The 15,909-nt window shown below is 52.3% G+C and overlaps 1 protein-coding gene and 1 long non-coding RNA gene across 8 annotated transcripts in view; one reads left to right on the plus strand and one right to left on the minus strand.

Moving 5' to 3' along the window:
- TMEM201 (transmembrane protein 201) overlaps positions 1-15,140 on the minus strand; it is a 41,614-nt gene extending 26,474 nt beyond the window's left edge. Inside the window, exons 1-4 of one of the 3 annotated variants that reach the window (XM_074218511.1) lie at positions 15,028-15,140; positions 6,920-7,040; positions 5,091-5,285; positions 245-421 (exon numbers count right to left, since the gene is read on the minus strand). In XM_074218511.1, coding sequence (XP_074074612.1) covers positions 245-421; positions 5,091-5,285; positions 6,920-7,040; positions 15,028-15,140 — 606 coding nt within the window. Of the gene's footprint in view, positions 1-244; positions 422-2,306; positions 2,581-4,031; positions 4,148-5,090; positions 5,286-6,919; positions 7,041-15,027 lie in introns of those variants that run through there. The other 2 variants (XM_074218514.1, XM_074218513.1) reach the window with 2 other exon arrangements.
- LOC141509181 (uncharacterized) lies at positions 2,505-12,965 on the plus strand. 5 transcript variants are annotated; one of them, XR_012474594.1, is made up of 5 exons: positions 2,505-4,669; positions 6,409-6,587; positions 7,971-8,041; positions 9,136-9,247; positions 11,557-12,965. It is a non-coding gene; the product is annotated as an uncharacterized LOC141509181 (long non-coding RNA). The 5 variants fall into 5 exon arrangements; XR_012474595.1 differs by lacking the exon at positions 9,136-9,247 and having other exon boundaries at positions 2,511-4,669; positions 11,353-12,965; XR_012474597.1 differs by lacking the exon at positions 9,136-9,247 and having other exon boundaries at positions 2,514-3,199.
- Positions 15,141-15,909: the final 769 nt, after the last annotated feature.

Below are 15,909 nucleotides of genomic sequence, written 5' to 3' on the forward strand. Positions count from 1 at the left end.
ACTGTTTCCTCATCTATAAAATGAGCTGAAGAAGGAAATAAAAGATTCTAGTATTTTTTGCCAAGAAAATCCCAAATGGGGTCACAAAGAGTCAGACAGGAGTGAAATAACTGAACAACCACATTGCAGGGTACCCAGTGAGACATTATTAATAGCGTTATGAGAAAACCCCTCTCAAATTTCAAATGACTACCTTAGGAGTAAACTGTAACACCCCAAGCACCCAGAGGCCTTTCTCCTCTACCTGCATATAGGTCTTATCTGTTTCCCGCCGCTTGAACTGGTGGCTGAGTAGGATGGCACGCAACTGCCGGTTCTGGTGTTTGATGTAGTACTCCACAGCTGCCTGGCAGGGTCGGCACAGCTTGTACATCTGCTCCAGATGGTGTCTGTAGACTTCAATTTCCTCATCATATTTACCCTGTTGAAAACATAGACTATGAACTGGGGAGGGAAATATTGAGAATGCGCTCCCAACACCATCTATTGGCATTGTAGTGGGAGAGGGAGAAGAAGATGGAAGAAAGAATATGGAAGGGGAGGGGAAGACAGAAGGAAGAGAAGCGAGGATTGGGAAGAGGGGAAGTAGAGAGCTCAGTTGCACTCAGGCTGTGTTTTGTCCTAGATGTTTCCCTGGAGGGTCAAACTGCAAAATCTCAGGGTTTGAAGAGACCTCAATGACCCATGATGGTATAGTAGAAAGAGCCTTGGTGCTGACATCAGAGGACCTGAATTCAAATCCCATTTCTGATGCTGACTGCTTATGAGATTTTGGACAATTCACTTGATGCCTCGCCTTGGTTTTCTCAGTCTGTAAAATGAAGGGGTTAGATGGATGTGATGGCCTTTTGATGATCCTTCCAGGGAAAATCAGTGATCCACCTAACTCAACTCATATTTGAACACAAATCGTTTTTTATGATGTCCATGTAGAATTGAAAGCAAAAAGCCACTAACTGGAAGCTGAGTTTTTTTTTTTAAATGAAAACAAAATGAACAAGCTATTATCTAATTTGATTTGGAACAAGAAAAGAAACCAAATGGCCAGCTTCAAAAATGAAAATGGTGACTTCACAAGCAATAAAGAAATAAAAGTCAACATTAGGACCATTTTGCCCAGCTATTTGCCAATAAAACTGACAACCTAAAAAAAAATTACCCACATTAACAGAACAGGAAATAGAATACTTAAATAATCCAATCTTAGAAAAACAAACTGATCAAATCATAAATGAGCTCCCAAAGAAAAAAATCCAGGACCAGATGCATTTGTAAATAAATTCTGTCAAACATATAAAGAAAATTAATCCCAATACCACATAAACTTTAGGAAAAGAAGGAATCCTACCAAATTCCTTCTTTGACACAAATATAATCTTGAAACATAACCTAATGAATCAAAATAAAAAAAAAACCTTAAAAGATCAATTTCCTTAGCAAATACTGATGCAAAAATGCTAAATGAAAGATTAGCAAGATTAGATTAACAAATCCCCAAAATTATACACTATGGACCAAGTTGGATTTATGCCAGGAAAATGAGCTGGCTCAATATTAATAAGTATAAGTGAACATCTTCACAAGAAAACCAACAAAAAAATCATGATTCTTTTAATACATACAAAGGTTTTGACAAAATGTGACCCTAGGGAAGGAGCATCAGAATGAATGGTGCTTTCCTTAAAATGCTAAGCTGTGTCTTTCTCTGATGTCTCTGGCCCAGGAAGGTCTGCTAGGAGGAAAAGCCAGCACTCCTGGTGGCAGCCCGCTTTACCATGGGCTAGCACAGACAGATGAGTTGTTCCTGTCATCACATTCAAGGCTGGCTGGCTGTAACTTCCCCCCATTGTTCTGACAACAAAGGTGAGTCCTTTCATGAGTTGGCCCTTCCTATGCCTGAAAACACACCCTTCATGCCCCCAATTCCTTCTCTTTTCTGGCCCTAGTGACTTCCACTCACCCTCATGTGGCACAGTCTTGAGATTAATAATAATAATGATGATGATACTAATAAAATCACAGATAAGAGTGCAGTGGAGGTTAGCTGAAGGGTAACCAATGTTGTTTGATTTCTCATAACAACCCTGTGAGGAAGAATACACAGCTAATGGACTGTGCTGGGATTCAAACTCAGGTCTTCTTGACTCCGGCACTCCATTTACAGCATCTCCTAGTTGACATGACATCTCTGGAGAAGTTCAGCAGACAAGTCTGTGCTTGAAACATCTCCGAAGAGGCTTTATTTCCTTCTCCCTGGCCTGCAGGCCCCCAGGTGGCTTAGCAAGGTAATGCCTAAATGATGGTACCATTACAAGCCAGGTTTCAGAAGCCAGGATGAGTTTGATGACAAGATGGAGAAAGGAGTCTGGTCCCTGGGTTGTCCATCCTCCCTCAGCCATTTTTGCTCATGCTCTCTTATGCTCAAGAAAGGGCCTCAAGGTATCATCCAATCACCTCCCCCAACGTGGGTGACTTCCCATCCTCGACTCAGTGACCTCTCCCTCTGTGGCCCCAGAGGGCCCTCTCAGTTTCCTTGGAAACAGGGATCTCATCAGTCTTGACAGAGCAGGCAGCATGAGCAGGAGCAGCCCTCTCCCCTCCCCCCTTTTCTGTTCTTTCTTCCTGTCTCCTCTTTCCTTCTGTCCCCTGCCCCCCCTCTTTCTCTCTTTCTTTTCATTTTCCCTCCTTGCTCTCTTTTCTGCTCCTTTCTCTCCCTTTCATCTCCTTCTCTCTCCCTCTCCTTCAGCTCCTTTCTCTTTCCTCAGGCACGTCACCTCCAGCTCTCAAAGCTTTGGCTCAGGATGACCGCCTCTCTAGCCAGGCTGCATCTCTGGGAGGGGTGGGGGCAGGCAGACAGATGGGGAGAGCTGTGGGCCTCAGTTTTTCCTCCCACTTCCCAGGTGCAACAATCTCTCCTGCCACAGAGATCTCTGGGGCAGGAATGTCCACCAGCCTGGAACTCAGGCCTCCCTCGATGCCTCCCCTGGGTCAGCCAGAGGTCCAACTCTTATTAGAACCTCATTCTAGTCTAAAGTTCTAGGATGCCAGCTAGGAATGCAGTTACCTGCAAGAAGGGAAGAGCTAAAGAGATGGCTGCTGGGCATGACCAATGGGCAGCTGGAGTAAGCACTGGCTAAAGAAATCAAAGTTCGGCCTCAAGAAGAAAAGATGCAAGGAGGACAAGGGCACCAGAACCAAGGTATCTGAAAAGCCACTGTGCAGGAGAGGGATTCAACTTAGGGTCCTGGATTTATCAGAAGATATCAAGTCCAACATAAACTGAGGCACACAGAATTAGCTATCTGGCCCAGGGTCACAGCCAGGAAGTGGCTGGCTGGGATTCCAACCCAGGTCTTTGGACTCTTCTGCTCAGCTTTTGCTCATGCTGCTTGGGTCTGGGCTCAGGACAGGGGGATGGGAGGTCAGGTCAAGACAAAAACGACCAGACCATGAGCACTCTCTCAGAGGGCAGTGGGGGCTCCCCTCTTTGGGAACCATCAAGAGGTGACCAGACAAACACTTTTTGGGCACGGGATGGTGAGGACGCCTTTTGGGGGGACGACAGCATCTCCCTGAGAGCAGGAGCCACAGCAATGACATGAAGCACCTAGTACATACAATATGTTTGCATTCTGACCGTCTGCTGGGCATGTTGCCACAGGTTGGACTGGAGTAGGATAAGATGGGGGAGTGGGGGTCCCTCTGAGCCTTGATGCTGCGGCAGGGAGTCGACAGTAAACACATGAGAAGCTTCCTGTGCACCAGACCCTGCTCTGAAGGAGCTCCAGGCCGTAAAAAACTACACAAATAACATACGGACAGGCTGCAAACAGCCAAGTCTGGATGACCCTGGGATAAAGGGGCCTGGCTGAGGCTTCCTGGAAGAGGCCAAACTGAGCTGAAAAGTTGGCCTCGGAGCTGGGAAGCCCTGGGTTCAAATCTCTCTTCTGACACCTGTTAACCATGTGATCGTGAGCAGTTCAACTTCTGAACTTTAGTTTCCTCGTCGCTAACAAGGGGATAATAGTCACCAGGATGTCCGCCGAGGCACAGCCAGCCTGGGCTCCATGAGGCCCGGCTACCACCGCTGCTGTCGTCATTACTTTGTCCCTACCAACCCCCCCTCCCCCATCCCCGGGCTCCCCTGCCTAAGCCACAAAAGGTGGAGAGGGGTTATCTGGGGAGCTGGGGCCCCTCCCAGAGACATCCATCATAGGAGGAGCATTGTTCTGGAGTCTGCCCCACCCCACTCCTTTCCCAGACCAGTCCAAGTTGGAGGCCAAGCCCCAGTGACTCTTCTGTCTGCCCCCTCCTCCCCTTTCCAGAAAAGAGTGGCTGTGTCCCTGCTGGCCTGGGCAGGGGACTGGAACAACAACCCAGGACGGACCAGGCCTTCATGGAGCGGGGAGCACAATCCTGGCCTCCAGTCACAGGGGCTCACAAAGTCTTGGGGCGTGAAGCTCCCGCTCCCTTCAGTCCAAAACAAAAGCCATTCTGGGCCTGCCTGGTTGCTATGGCACCCATGCTCCTGGGCAGTAGCAGCCTGATGGCAGCACAAACCAGTTACCTAGAGGAGGAAGGGAGGGGGCAAGCGAGGCGGGGGATCTGCAGAACTCTGTTCCAGAATGGCCCCAAGACAACAGACCTCCTCCTCCTCCTCATTTCGGAGGTATGATGGACAGGCAGGTCCTGCTGGGGCCAGCACTTCCTCCACTCTTGGCAGAGGGCAGGGTGGCCAGGGCCAGGACCTGTGCTCGGGACTTGTCCACAAGCCTGGGGAGGAGGGGTTGCTGGCATCCCCATTTTACAGAGGAGGAAACTTGGGGCCAGCAGGGTTAAGTGACTTGCCCAGATGACCCTGGAGTGTCCAAAGTGGAACCCTTCCTGTCTCCAAGCCCAGGTTCTGGAGCCCACTGCAATCTAACACAGGATACACACAGGGACATAGCGAGAAGCAAGACAGAAAAGACCAGAGATGAAGGGCCTGCCAATCAGCTCCCCTCAACCTATGAAAATCTTTTTTCATTGACAAGAGTTAGAGGCTAGAGAAAACCACATTAATTCCCCACATCATGAGCACCCCGTCTCACCTCCTCTCTTGGGGCGAAGGATGCCAGCTGCTTGATCTTGGTGGTCTGATGGTTGTTACATTTCTTACACAGCAAAACCTGACTGCTCACCCACTGTTGGGGCTGGGGGTTGTCGCAGAAGGGGGTGGCATTGGTGACCACATGGTTCAGGTGTTCCAGATACTGGGCAGGGATAGGCTTGTTGTAGTCACCATTCTGTGGGTGAAAAGACACAGTCAAAGGTGGGAGAGGAAGGGTGGCAAAACATCTCCTTACTAGTGACTTTGGGAGGGGCTTGTGCCAGTCCCTCCTGTACTGTCTTCTCAATGAGCTTATCATCTCTAGAGAGACACAAGACAGCAGCAGTAAGGGGACAAGCATGAAACTGGAGAAACCACAAGGGGGAACGTTAGGGGTAAGGGATAAAAGGACGACTGAGGGAGAGGTCAAGTGGAGAGGGACAAAGACAGCATCCATGAACTCCTGAGTCCAAAGCCAGGGTTCCCACTTTCCCTCCCAAGAAAGGAGGAGTCACCAGGGGTGCCTACAGGAGGCGACATGAGAGCCAGGCAAGCCGTTCTTTGAAAGGGGTGTAAGGGGACAGGCTGGACTCATGGGTAAATAGCTAGGACTCAAGTTTGGAGACAGGAAATGGAACAGTTTTGGGTCTGGGGAACAACCAGAGGCCAGTGTGGCTAAAACATCTGCCTCAAGAGCAGAGGGATGGAAGAGAGAACAGGATCTGGGGCCCAAAACCATCTCGGCAGAGAGAGATCTCATCTACATGAGCCACCCATGTGCAAAGGCACAAGAAGGGGGTTTAGATTCTGAGAAGAAACAGACAAATGATGCCAGACTTAATATGAGGAGGACAAAGGGCAAAACCAGTCAGGGAGTCACAGTAAATAAGGAGGAGAAGCAAAAAGAGGGGTGGAGACAAAGGCAAAGAGAGCCTCAGAGATGGAGAGAAGTCAGAGGGATGACAATACAGAGAAAGATCATTTTCCAGGGTGTTTGGGTGGATGAGAAACTAGAGTACCCTGGGTGAGGTGGCACCTGAAATGAGGACTCTTCCTCAGACAATGGTGGGGGTGGGGTGGGGGAGGGAGGTAAGATTAGGCTGTGGTTTTTTTTTTAGGTTTTTTTTACAAGGCAATGGGGTTAAGTGGCTTGCCCAAGGCCACACAGCTAGGGAATTATTAAGTGTCTGAGACCAGATTTGAACCCAGGTACTCTAGACTCCAGGGCTGGTGCTCTATCCACTGTGCCACCTAGCTGCCCCAGGCTGCGTGTTTTTCAAGTCAGATGAACCTAAACGGGTCTGTCTTTTATCTGGAAGGAAGTGGGGAGCCATGGAAGATCTTTGAGAGTGGGAGTGACATGGTCAGAGCTCTGCATCATGAAGATGATTCTGGCATCCCTGGGACGGATGGAACGGAGAGTGAAGTGCTGAAGGCTGGGAGTCTGGCCCAGTGAGAGATCCCATGGAGGCAGCCAACCAAGGAGGAAAGAATGGAAGTGAGAGGATACCCCTTGGCTGGGAGGAGAGAGGGGAATCAGGCAGGGCAGGGAGGTCTAAGTTTGATTTCTGCAGATTCCAAGGCAGATATCTGTTACAAGAGCCACAGATGAGGTAAGGGCAGAGTAGGCCAAGGGAAAGCAGGAAGCAGAGGGGAGAATGAAAACAACCACGGGGTGGGGTGGGGGTTTGACTCTAATAACTGGGAGACAGGGCAGAAAGGATGGCAATCACTCCTCAAACATTCATTAAGAGCCAGGTTAAAAACAAACAGTCCCTCCTCGGGAAGCGCATCCGAAATCCCCCCGCTTTGCTCATCCACGGCCCCCACCTCCTGAAAGCCATTGTACTGTTCACAGTTGGGGCAGTCCCAGCAATTCCGGTTCCCGTAGGGCACCACAGTGTCCTGATTACAGAACCAGCAGTTGACAGTTGTGTGGGTCGGCTTTTTCCTAAACATAAAAAAAGAGAGAAGTCAGTGGGGAAGTGAGCAACAGCCAGGGAGCCACCTCTCTAAACCCTAGAGAATGGGGCCAAATGGGGCCACCAGGCCTAGTCTACAGGACCCCGCACTCCGAAGGTGACCCCATACATAAGCTGCTTCAGCTCTTGGGGCCGTGGCCCAGGAACAGAGGAGGAAGCTGCCTTCCCTCTCTTGCACCTCTCTCCCAATGGCTACCATGGCTGGAGCGGGTAGAAGCCCTGCAAATTATCCGGGGAGACTGGACGAGCCATGCAAACGACAAGACGTACCCTCTTCTGATCATCAGCCAGAAGCCTGAGTTGGGGGCCTCAGTCATGGTCACTGAGTCCTGCACAAGACCCACCCAGAGATGAGGCCCAGCCACCTCCCCTCTCTGCTGTCCCTCCTTGTTCCCAAGCTCCAGAAGCACAGCCCTGGGGAGTTTTCCGAAGGCTGTGGGCTAAAGGAAAAAGTACTGCTTGATGCAAAAACAAGTGAAATCAATACAAAAGCCCAGGCCAAAGCTGCTGGACAGCTGTCCTAAGGCGACAAGAGGCCTCCCTCTGCCCCACTCCCCATTGGTCAGCTGCCTCTCCACACACACGTGTGACAGGTGGAGAACCACCCGATAATCCCAAACACAGACACTGGAGGATCTGTGCTAGGGGCACCAGCTGCTCCAGCTCAGGGCTGGTGGGCTCCACTGGGGCCAGAAGGAAGGGCAACTGGACAGATGAATTCCCAGTCTGGAAGTCTAAAACTGTTAAAATTATTTGGCACAAGGAATCCTGGGACCCCCCAATGGGTTCAGTGGCTGTTCCCTCCCTCCAGCCCTCTGGGCTAACACTGATCTCAGTTAGGCACTGGCACATTGTGGGTGTTTCATAAATGATCTCAGGGTCAATCTGCTTGCCCCTAGGGGAACAGAAAGACAACCTGGCCCAAGGATCGAGGCAGCCAAGGCTAAAGCTCGGAGGAAAAGAGGCAGAGGTGAGTGCACAGACCAAGCATCCAAGACAAGTCACAGACACTTGCTAGCTGGGTGACCCTGGACAAGTCACTTCACCCTTTTTACCTCCGTTTCCTTCTCTGAAAAAAATGAGTTGGACAAGACTAAGTGGACATCACAAAGGGTCAGAACTTTGTGGTCCAGAACTAGGCAGAAATAGGGTATCAGCTGACTTTGCCAAAGACAACTCACACTTCAAATCATCAGCATACTTTCCTTTCTACATTTTTTGGAGGGATGGGGAGAAGCACAGACTTTCTACTGGTGTAGGAAAATTCTCGGAAGGAAACCCCTCCTAATGCAGATGGGCATCTTCTCTGGTCTATAATCTTAGAGAGCTTCCTGAGATCTAGACACTGAGTCAGAGGCAGAATTTTTGAACCCAAGTCTTTCTGCCTCTAAGTCCCTTTACCTCCAAATCTTCACTTTACTATCTAATTCCCTTCAATAAGTATTAGGGAGGCAGCCTTTATACTATATATAAAACCAAAATGAAATAGTCTCTGCTCTCAGGGAGTTCCTCACTTATGGGGAGAAACAACCAATACATAGAAAATAACCAACAGTGGATAAGGCACTGGCCCTGGAGTCAGGAGGATCTGAATGCAAATTCAGTCTTGGACACTTGATACAATCTGCATATCCTTGGGCAAGTCACTTAAAACCCATTGCCCCCCCCCCCCCCAATAGCTTCTTTGAACATCAGAGGCTGAACTGATTACATACTTCAACAGAAAACAAGCTATACCCAAGAAAATGAGCATTTCATGTCCTATTCTTTTTTACCCCTCCCCCCACCCGCCCATGTAGATGCTTGTTTTATTGGGCATTAAAATTTGGGAACAAAACAGCTGGGGAGAGAGAATTGGGCTGTGCTTCCATAGGAGACAGTGCTGGATTTGGGCCATGTTGGAGGAAGCTGGCATCCTCCTATCCAAACAGAGCTGCCCTAATCCCAGAGAGAAGGTAAACTCCTCGAGGGAACAGGAACTTTGCTATTTATCACCAACACCCATCACAAGGCCTAGTAGGTAATAGAGGTGCTTAAAGAGGTCCTGTTATCTCCATTTTACAGATGAGGAAACTGAGTCAGAGGTGAAGTGACTTGTCCAGGACCACAGTCAGTCTGAGGCCAAATCTGAACTTCTCAATTCCAAGATGCTGTGTCCTGTGGGCATCCCTAGCAGGTGACCATTGGGCAGTATGACCAGCCATGTGGACACACTTCCTTCACTTGGCATCACTAATTACTCTGCCTCTCTACCATCTCTAATTAGATTATAAATTCCCTAAAGACAGAATCTGCTGTCTCTCCCAAAGACAGGGTCTGCTGTCTCTCCCAAAGCTCCAAGGGCCTGGTTCAAGCCTCTGGATGCTATAGGTGTGTCTCCTTCATCCTCTGCACTCCAAGAACACATTTTTGTAAACACTACTTGGGCAAGCACATTCCACACCTGGCTCTTCCCTATTCCAAAAGCACCTCCATTTGCCTCCCCCGCCCCACATACCCCTGCCATCAGAAAAGAACCAAATAGGAGAGGTCAGGAGAAGAGCCAAGAAGCATCCTCCAGGAGCTAAGGATGACTGCAGAGCAGACAAAACTGGAGCTAGAGCACTCTGAGAAACCCAGCCAGATTTCTTTGTACATCATGGGCCCCATTCAATCTGTAGGCACAGCTTCCCTGGTACTGTGGACTCCCCAAGTCTTGGGCTTCTCTCCTCCCCTCTTGATTGATTGCTAAAGAAATTATTCCAAATTTCACAAAATGATGCAGAGCCTGGATGTGAACAACTGGGAACAGATGCAAAGGAAGGGGCTGGGAGGTAGGGTACTGTTCTAGGAATCCCCAAGAGTCAGACAGAGGCCAGCTTTAACGTCGGTCCTTTCCAGTGCCAAGGGGAGGAGAGGGCCCCTCCAGGCAAGAATGCACAGACCTCTCTGTTAGCGGCCCTCCACGCCCAGGAACCCCCAATGACTCTGAATGGAGACAGCCCATCTGGGAAGTGACAGCCTCTGCCAGCTCTAACCCTTTGGTGGGGCCTGAGATGGGAGACTTCTCTATTTAGGGATCAGACAGGATCTGGAACCCACAAACTTGGTTTTGGTTCCCTTTGTGACACCTTATATTTTATTTTGTCTTTAATCCACCACTCTGAGGAGTAAGCAGGTTTCCTTAGAATGTCAAAGGGGCCCCAGCACCTCCAAGGTCTAGACCAGAGGCAGTCATTCAATCAGCCCTCTCACTTTCAAATTAAAAAATTAAGTTTTCCATGTCTCCCTCTCCCTTCTGCCTGGGCTAGCAGCCTGACCTGGCTTCTTGTTCTGTTCACTCAACCCCTCAACAGCCAACTTTCTTCCTGCCAGGGCCCCGAGGCCAGACTACCAGTCCCACAGCCCCTGCACTGGGTTCTTTTCAGGATGAGACAAAAAACAATGCTCTCCCTTCTTCCCTACAAACCCCCCTTATCTTGCTCAAACTTCTCTGAGAATGAACCTGTCCTGAGAGAGCTTGAGAGGCCAGGGGGGATGTCATGTCCTAGGGCCCAGAAACCTGGCCCTCTGCCTGCTCCTGAGCCACCCTCTTTGTCAAGTTGTCAGTAGGCCCTCAGAAATTCTTAGTCATGAAGGGGGGAGCCTGGGATGATAAAGCAATGTTACTTTCTCCAGCTCCAGTCCCCAAATCTCTCCTAGCACCCCCCTCCCATCATCTAAGCAATTCTGCCTTCACTTCCTCCATTAGCTCTGAGGGAGGACCCTGAGTCTAGTGGGGGCTCTGAGGGAAGATGAGGGTCCCTTAGACCACTGCCAGCAGCAGTATCACAGCATTTACAGATCACTCCATGCCTGTCGTTATCTGATCCTCATAACAGTCCTGTGGTATAGGCCCTATTATCCCCATTGCCCAGATGAGGAAACAGAGGCTGATGACAAGTGACTCACCCAGAGTCACTCCACTGGTATCTAAGGCAGTATTTAAAGTAATTAAGACCTGGGACCTTCTTGACTCTTAAGTACAATGCTTTCTAACTACTGTCCCAACAGGGCGGCTAGGTGGCGCAGTGGGTAGAGCACTGGCCCTGGAGTCAGGAGTCCCTGAGTTCAAATCCGGCCTCAGACACTTAATAATTACTTAGCTGTGTGGCCTTGGGCAAGCCACTTAACTCCATTTGCCTTGCAAAAACCTAACTACTGTCCCATCTAAGTGACTTTGGAGGAAATGAAAATCTATGCAAGATCAATTAAAATTATTTTCTTATTGGTTCCCATGAGTTTTCTAACCTTTGTATCTAGTCTTCTAGGACCATGAAAAATAAAGTCACAAATAAGAAGAGGAAAGGGGTTAACCAATGAAGCACCTGTCATGTCCTTGGATTTGGAGTCAGAGACCCTGGCTCTGCCAGCATGACCTTGGTCAGACCTCCATGCCTTGTTTTCCTCCTCTGTAAGATAGAAGGCTTGGACCAAATGCCTTCTAAGGTCCTTTCCAATTCTCAGGTCTATGGGTTTGCAATCCCACTCTTGGCTGCCAACCTTTCCCCAAGGGGCTCCACAGACCGCTCAGCGTCAGTCATCACTCGTCAGACTGAAGGTTGCTACACAGCGAGGAGCAGAAATGCCATCTTGGATCTGACCAACTGGCTAAGGAGCTCAGGAAGAAGGGATCCCAAGAGAGAAGGGGAAATGCCCTCCAGAATGCTAATGAAAAAGGTTAGGAACAGCTCCCCTCCCTTCTCCAACTCACTCCAACTTCCAGCTGCATGTTTATCATTTGGGAGATGAGTTCTGAGCCTCAACTTCAAGTCCCTAAATCTGACCCTAAAACCCTCATCCATGGGTGATTGCTCACTGGAATCTGAGGTCTCTGCTCCCATGTTGGGCAATCTATCAATGATCTGGATGAAGGTCTCGTCTTGTTCATCAAATCTGCCAATGCTACAGAACTCAGGCAAAGCCTAGGACTGAAATCAAGATCCAAAAAGAGCTGAACAGACTAGAATATTGTCAAATAACATGCAACTAAATAAGGAGCAACATTAAGTCTTACACTTGACTCAGAAAAGATAAGATGGGGGGGGGAGTGGAGTCAGAGGCAAGGAAAAGAGGTGAAGTGGCCTTCAAGCTTCTGCTATGCCATCAGGGTGTGCTACGGCCTTCGAGAATGCTGACCACCAGCCAGGAGGTCAGGCTGAGGGTCAGTCAAAAGTCCAACTAGGACTGCTACCTTCTACCTGGCCCACCCCCATCTCTGGCCATCAGAACTTAGGAAGGAAATGAAAAGTGGGAGCAGACCAAGAGTAAGAAAACAACTTTGGGAAGACTGGGAACAAAGTTCTACGGGGCCTCAGAAAAGAACAAGAAAAGCCGAGTGGGAAAAACGACCAAGAAATAGTTTGGTTTCCCAGTGTGTAAAAACTTCCCAACAATTCATAAATAGCATCCCAAAATAGCAAGTACTGCCTAGGGAGGGAGTGGGTTTTCGCTCACTTCTGAGCACAGGTGGGATGACCACTGATTGGATAGATCTGGGCTGGACCAAGATCCCCTCTGATTGGGGAACTGTGAACAGCTGACCCCATGCTACCCAAACTCCAAGGTGGATCCCCATCTTTACCCAGACAAGCTCAGACCCTCTCATCTCTGAGAGACCTGGGGCAGCCCGCACAGAGTTGAGCTTCCAAGAATCCTGGTGTGACCAGAACCCCAGCACCCCTCTGCTCAAACCTCTTTTGTGGCTCACAACTGTCTCCCGGGAAAGTCCAGGCTCTTCTTGGCATTTAAGATCATCTACAACTTGGCGTCAGTCCACTTTCCAACCTTTATTTCATCTTGTAGCTGACCTCCAGAGGCAAAACCAACAACCTCTAACCAACCTCTAACAAAATAATATATCCCACACCACCATGCTTTTGCTATCTCATTTCTATTATCAATGAATTAAACTAATATTAAGGGCCAGAGATACAAAGAAAAAACAGTAACGAAAACCAGTTCCTGTCCTCAAAAGAGAACCCCCCCCCCTCAATACATACACACACATACACATTGTCATTTTTCAGTTGTGTTGACTCTTCAGCCCCCTTTGGGTTTTTCTCCGCAAAGATATTGGATTTGCTTTCCATTTCCTTCTCTAGAACACTTGACAGATGAGGAAACTAAGGCAAACAAGGTGAAGTGAGGTGGGATTGGAATTCAGGAAGGAGTCTTCCTACCCCCAGGCTCTGCACTCTGCACCCTCAGCCACGTTTGGGGGGGAAGCATTAGCATTGGGAGGGTGGGAGGTACATGAGCTGAGCTTTAAAGGGAGGTCATTCTTGCTTAGATTTTTATTTGTCCCATGACATCAGGGAGGCGATGCTCATAAGTATCTGAACTGGATTTGAGTGGGGGCGCAGTACGAAGTCACCAGCCTCCCTTTCTCCTCCAGGGCCATTTCTGTGGTCAGATCTGAATCAGAACCACTGGAGATGGCCCAGTTACAGAGGTCTTTTTAAGCTAAGATCTTTAACAGGTCTCAGTCTGACTGAGGCAATGCCCATTCAGTGATTAAGGCGCAAAGAACAGCCCCTGGAATGGTCCAAAACACAACAAAAAATTATCTGGGAGAGGAAGGTCTTCAGGATTTCTGGCCAAAACAGAAATATTGACTGTATATTTTCACTCTGGGTCAATCAGAGCCACGATAACCAAGTGGGGCTTGGCCTGGGACCTCTTGTTGGCCAACCCAAGGGAGCCAGAGAGGTTTGGGGCTTGCCTGTAAACCCCAAGTTATCAGGTCAGGGTCCAACCTTTGGGGCAGAGCACCTGCAGGTAAGAGTGGAATGAAAGAAAAATAACATCCCCAATAACTGCTTCAAAAGACCACTGCCCATAATTCGTCCCTGATTATTGCAAAAACAGTTCTGTGGGGGCAGCTAGGTGGTGCAGCGGGTCACTCACACGCTGAGAGCTGGACCTTCAAAACCATCTAGTCCAAACCCCTTATTCTCCAGATGAGAAAACTGAAGTTCAGTGAGATTAAGTGACTTGGCCAGGATCCTATAGCTAGGCTACTCGAGGCCGAATTTGAATAGAGGACTTTCCCCACCTTCCCTTGACCCCGGGCACCTCCCTGGCCCCGGGCACCAGATTTAAGGTCTCCCTCTGGGCTCTGCTGAAACACAAAGAAGTGAGGCGATGCCCTCCCATGGAGTCACAATGGTCCCTTCCTTCCACCATCTCTGGGCTCCCCCCTCTCCGCAGGAGGCCGGCGTCCCCAGGGGGTGAACAAGGGGGTCGGGGTCTCAGCCGAGGTCCCACAGAGTTCTGCTGCCGGGGAGAAGACCTGTCGGACTCCCCCGGGCCGAATCGCGCCTGCGCGTGAATGATGAGCTATCAACAGTGATTGACAGCGGGGCGCGGGTCAAAGCCCCAAGTGCCCGTTCCATGCAATTATCTCATCGAGCTGCGCCCACACACCTGGGGCCCGGGTCAAGCGGGTGCTGGGATGTAGGGGATGCTGAGGGTGGCACGGCGAGGCGCCCCGCCAGTCCGACCCCCCCCAGCCGGAGCCTGGTCTGGAGCCGGGGCCTGGAGGGCCGTGGCACGAGGGGGCACCCGGGGTGCCCCCGAACCAGACTGAAGCGCAGTCGGGGCCTGGCTCGGCGCCCAAAAACCACCCAGCCCGGCTGCACGCGGGTGGCCGCCGCGGGGCCGAGGCTGCACTTGAACTCGGGGCCCCGGGCCCCAGCCGGGCCTGCTCCCCCCGCGGGCGCAGCGCTGCGGGAGGGGGAGGGGCGCGGGGCTGGCGAGGCCCCGCCCCCGCCCTGCCTCAGTCTCCCCACCTGCAGAGGAGCCGCGGAGCAGCGAACCCGCAGGGGGTCCCGCGCGCCCGCGCCCGCCCCGCCCCCTCGGGGAGGCACGCGCGGTTTTGTCTCCCGGGGGCGGGCGTGACGGGCCCCGCGGGCGGGCCGGGCCCGGGGCGCTCACCTGCGCGCGATCCGGTAGAGCAGCACGCCGGCGGCGGCGCACACGGTGACCCCGAGGCCGCCGGCCAGGCCGCCCGCGGGGCAGCCGGCCAGCAGCGCGCTCACGGCCTCCATGGCGGGCCGCGGCCCGGCCGGCTCGGCTCGGGCCGGGCGGACTAGGCGGCGCGGGCCGGCGCGGGCCGCCTCGGGCTCCCTCGCTCTCCCCCGGCGCGGACGTCCGGCGCCGCCGCGCCTCCCGCCGTGACCTTCTCCGCCTCGCTTCGGCGGCGGGGTCGGGCCGCCCCGACGCGGGCGCGCTCCCGCCGCGCGGCCAATCAGCGGCGGCGGCGGGCCGGGGGGGCGGGCCGCGCGGGGCCGGGCCGCCAATGGCCGCGCGGGCCCCGCCCTCCTCCTCCTCCTCCTCCCCCCCGCCCTCGGCGGCCCGGCCCCGGAGCGCAGACTCCGCGCGCACGCCGCCCTCCCCGCCCCCGCCCGCGGCCGGCCCTGGGTGGGGCCTCCCTGCACGCCGCAGCGCGCCCCGCCCCCGCCGCGCGGGGCCCGGCCCTGCCCGGGGGAGCCCGCGGCCGGCCTCTGGGGCTCCGGGGCGGCCCCAACCCCCCAACCCCCAGGCCTGGCGGCCCGCCTCGGGCCGGGGCTCCGGGGCCCCCGGCGCGATTCCGACAAGCCCGAAGGCCGGCCCGGGCGGAGCCGGGCCCAGCAGCCCGCAGAGCCCGCCGACATGCGGCTCCGCGGCTGGGCCTCGCGCCCCTGCTGCCGCCGCTTCATTCCCCGCCCGTGCCCGGGACCAGGCCTGGGCGGGCGGTGCCCGGGTCCCACACAGCTCTTCGGGATCCCCGAGCCCCGGGATGGCCCCTGAGCCACGCGCTCTCGGTCCGGCACCACT

Source organism: Macrotis lagotis, chromosome 1, assembly GCF_037893015.1.
Source record: "Macrotis lagotis isolate mMagLag1 chromosome 1, bilby.v1.9.chrom.fasta, whole genome shotgun sequence".
In the NCBI taxonomy this organism is placed as follows: Eukaryota; Metazoa; Chordata; class Mammalia; order Peramelemorphia; family Peramelidae; genus Macrotis; species Macrotis lagotis.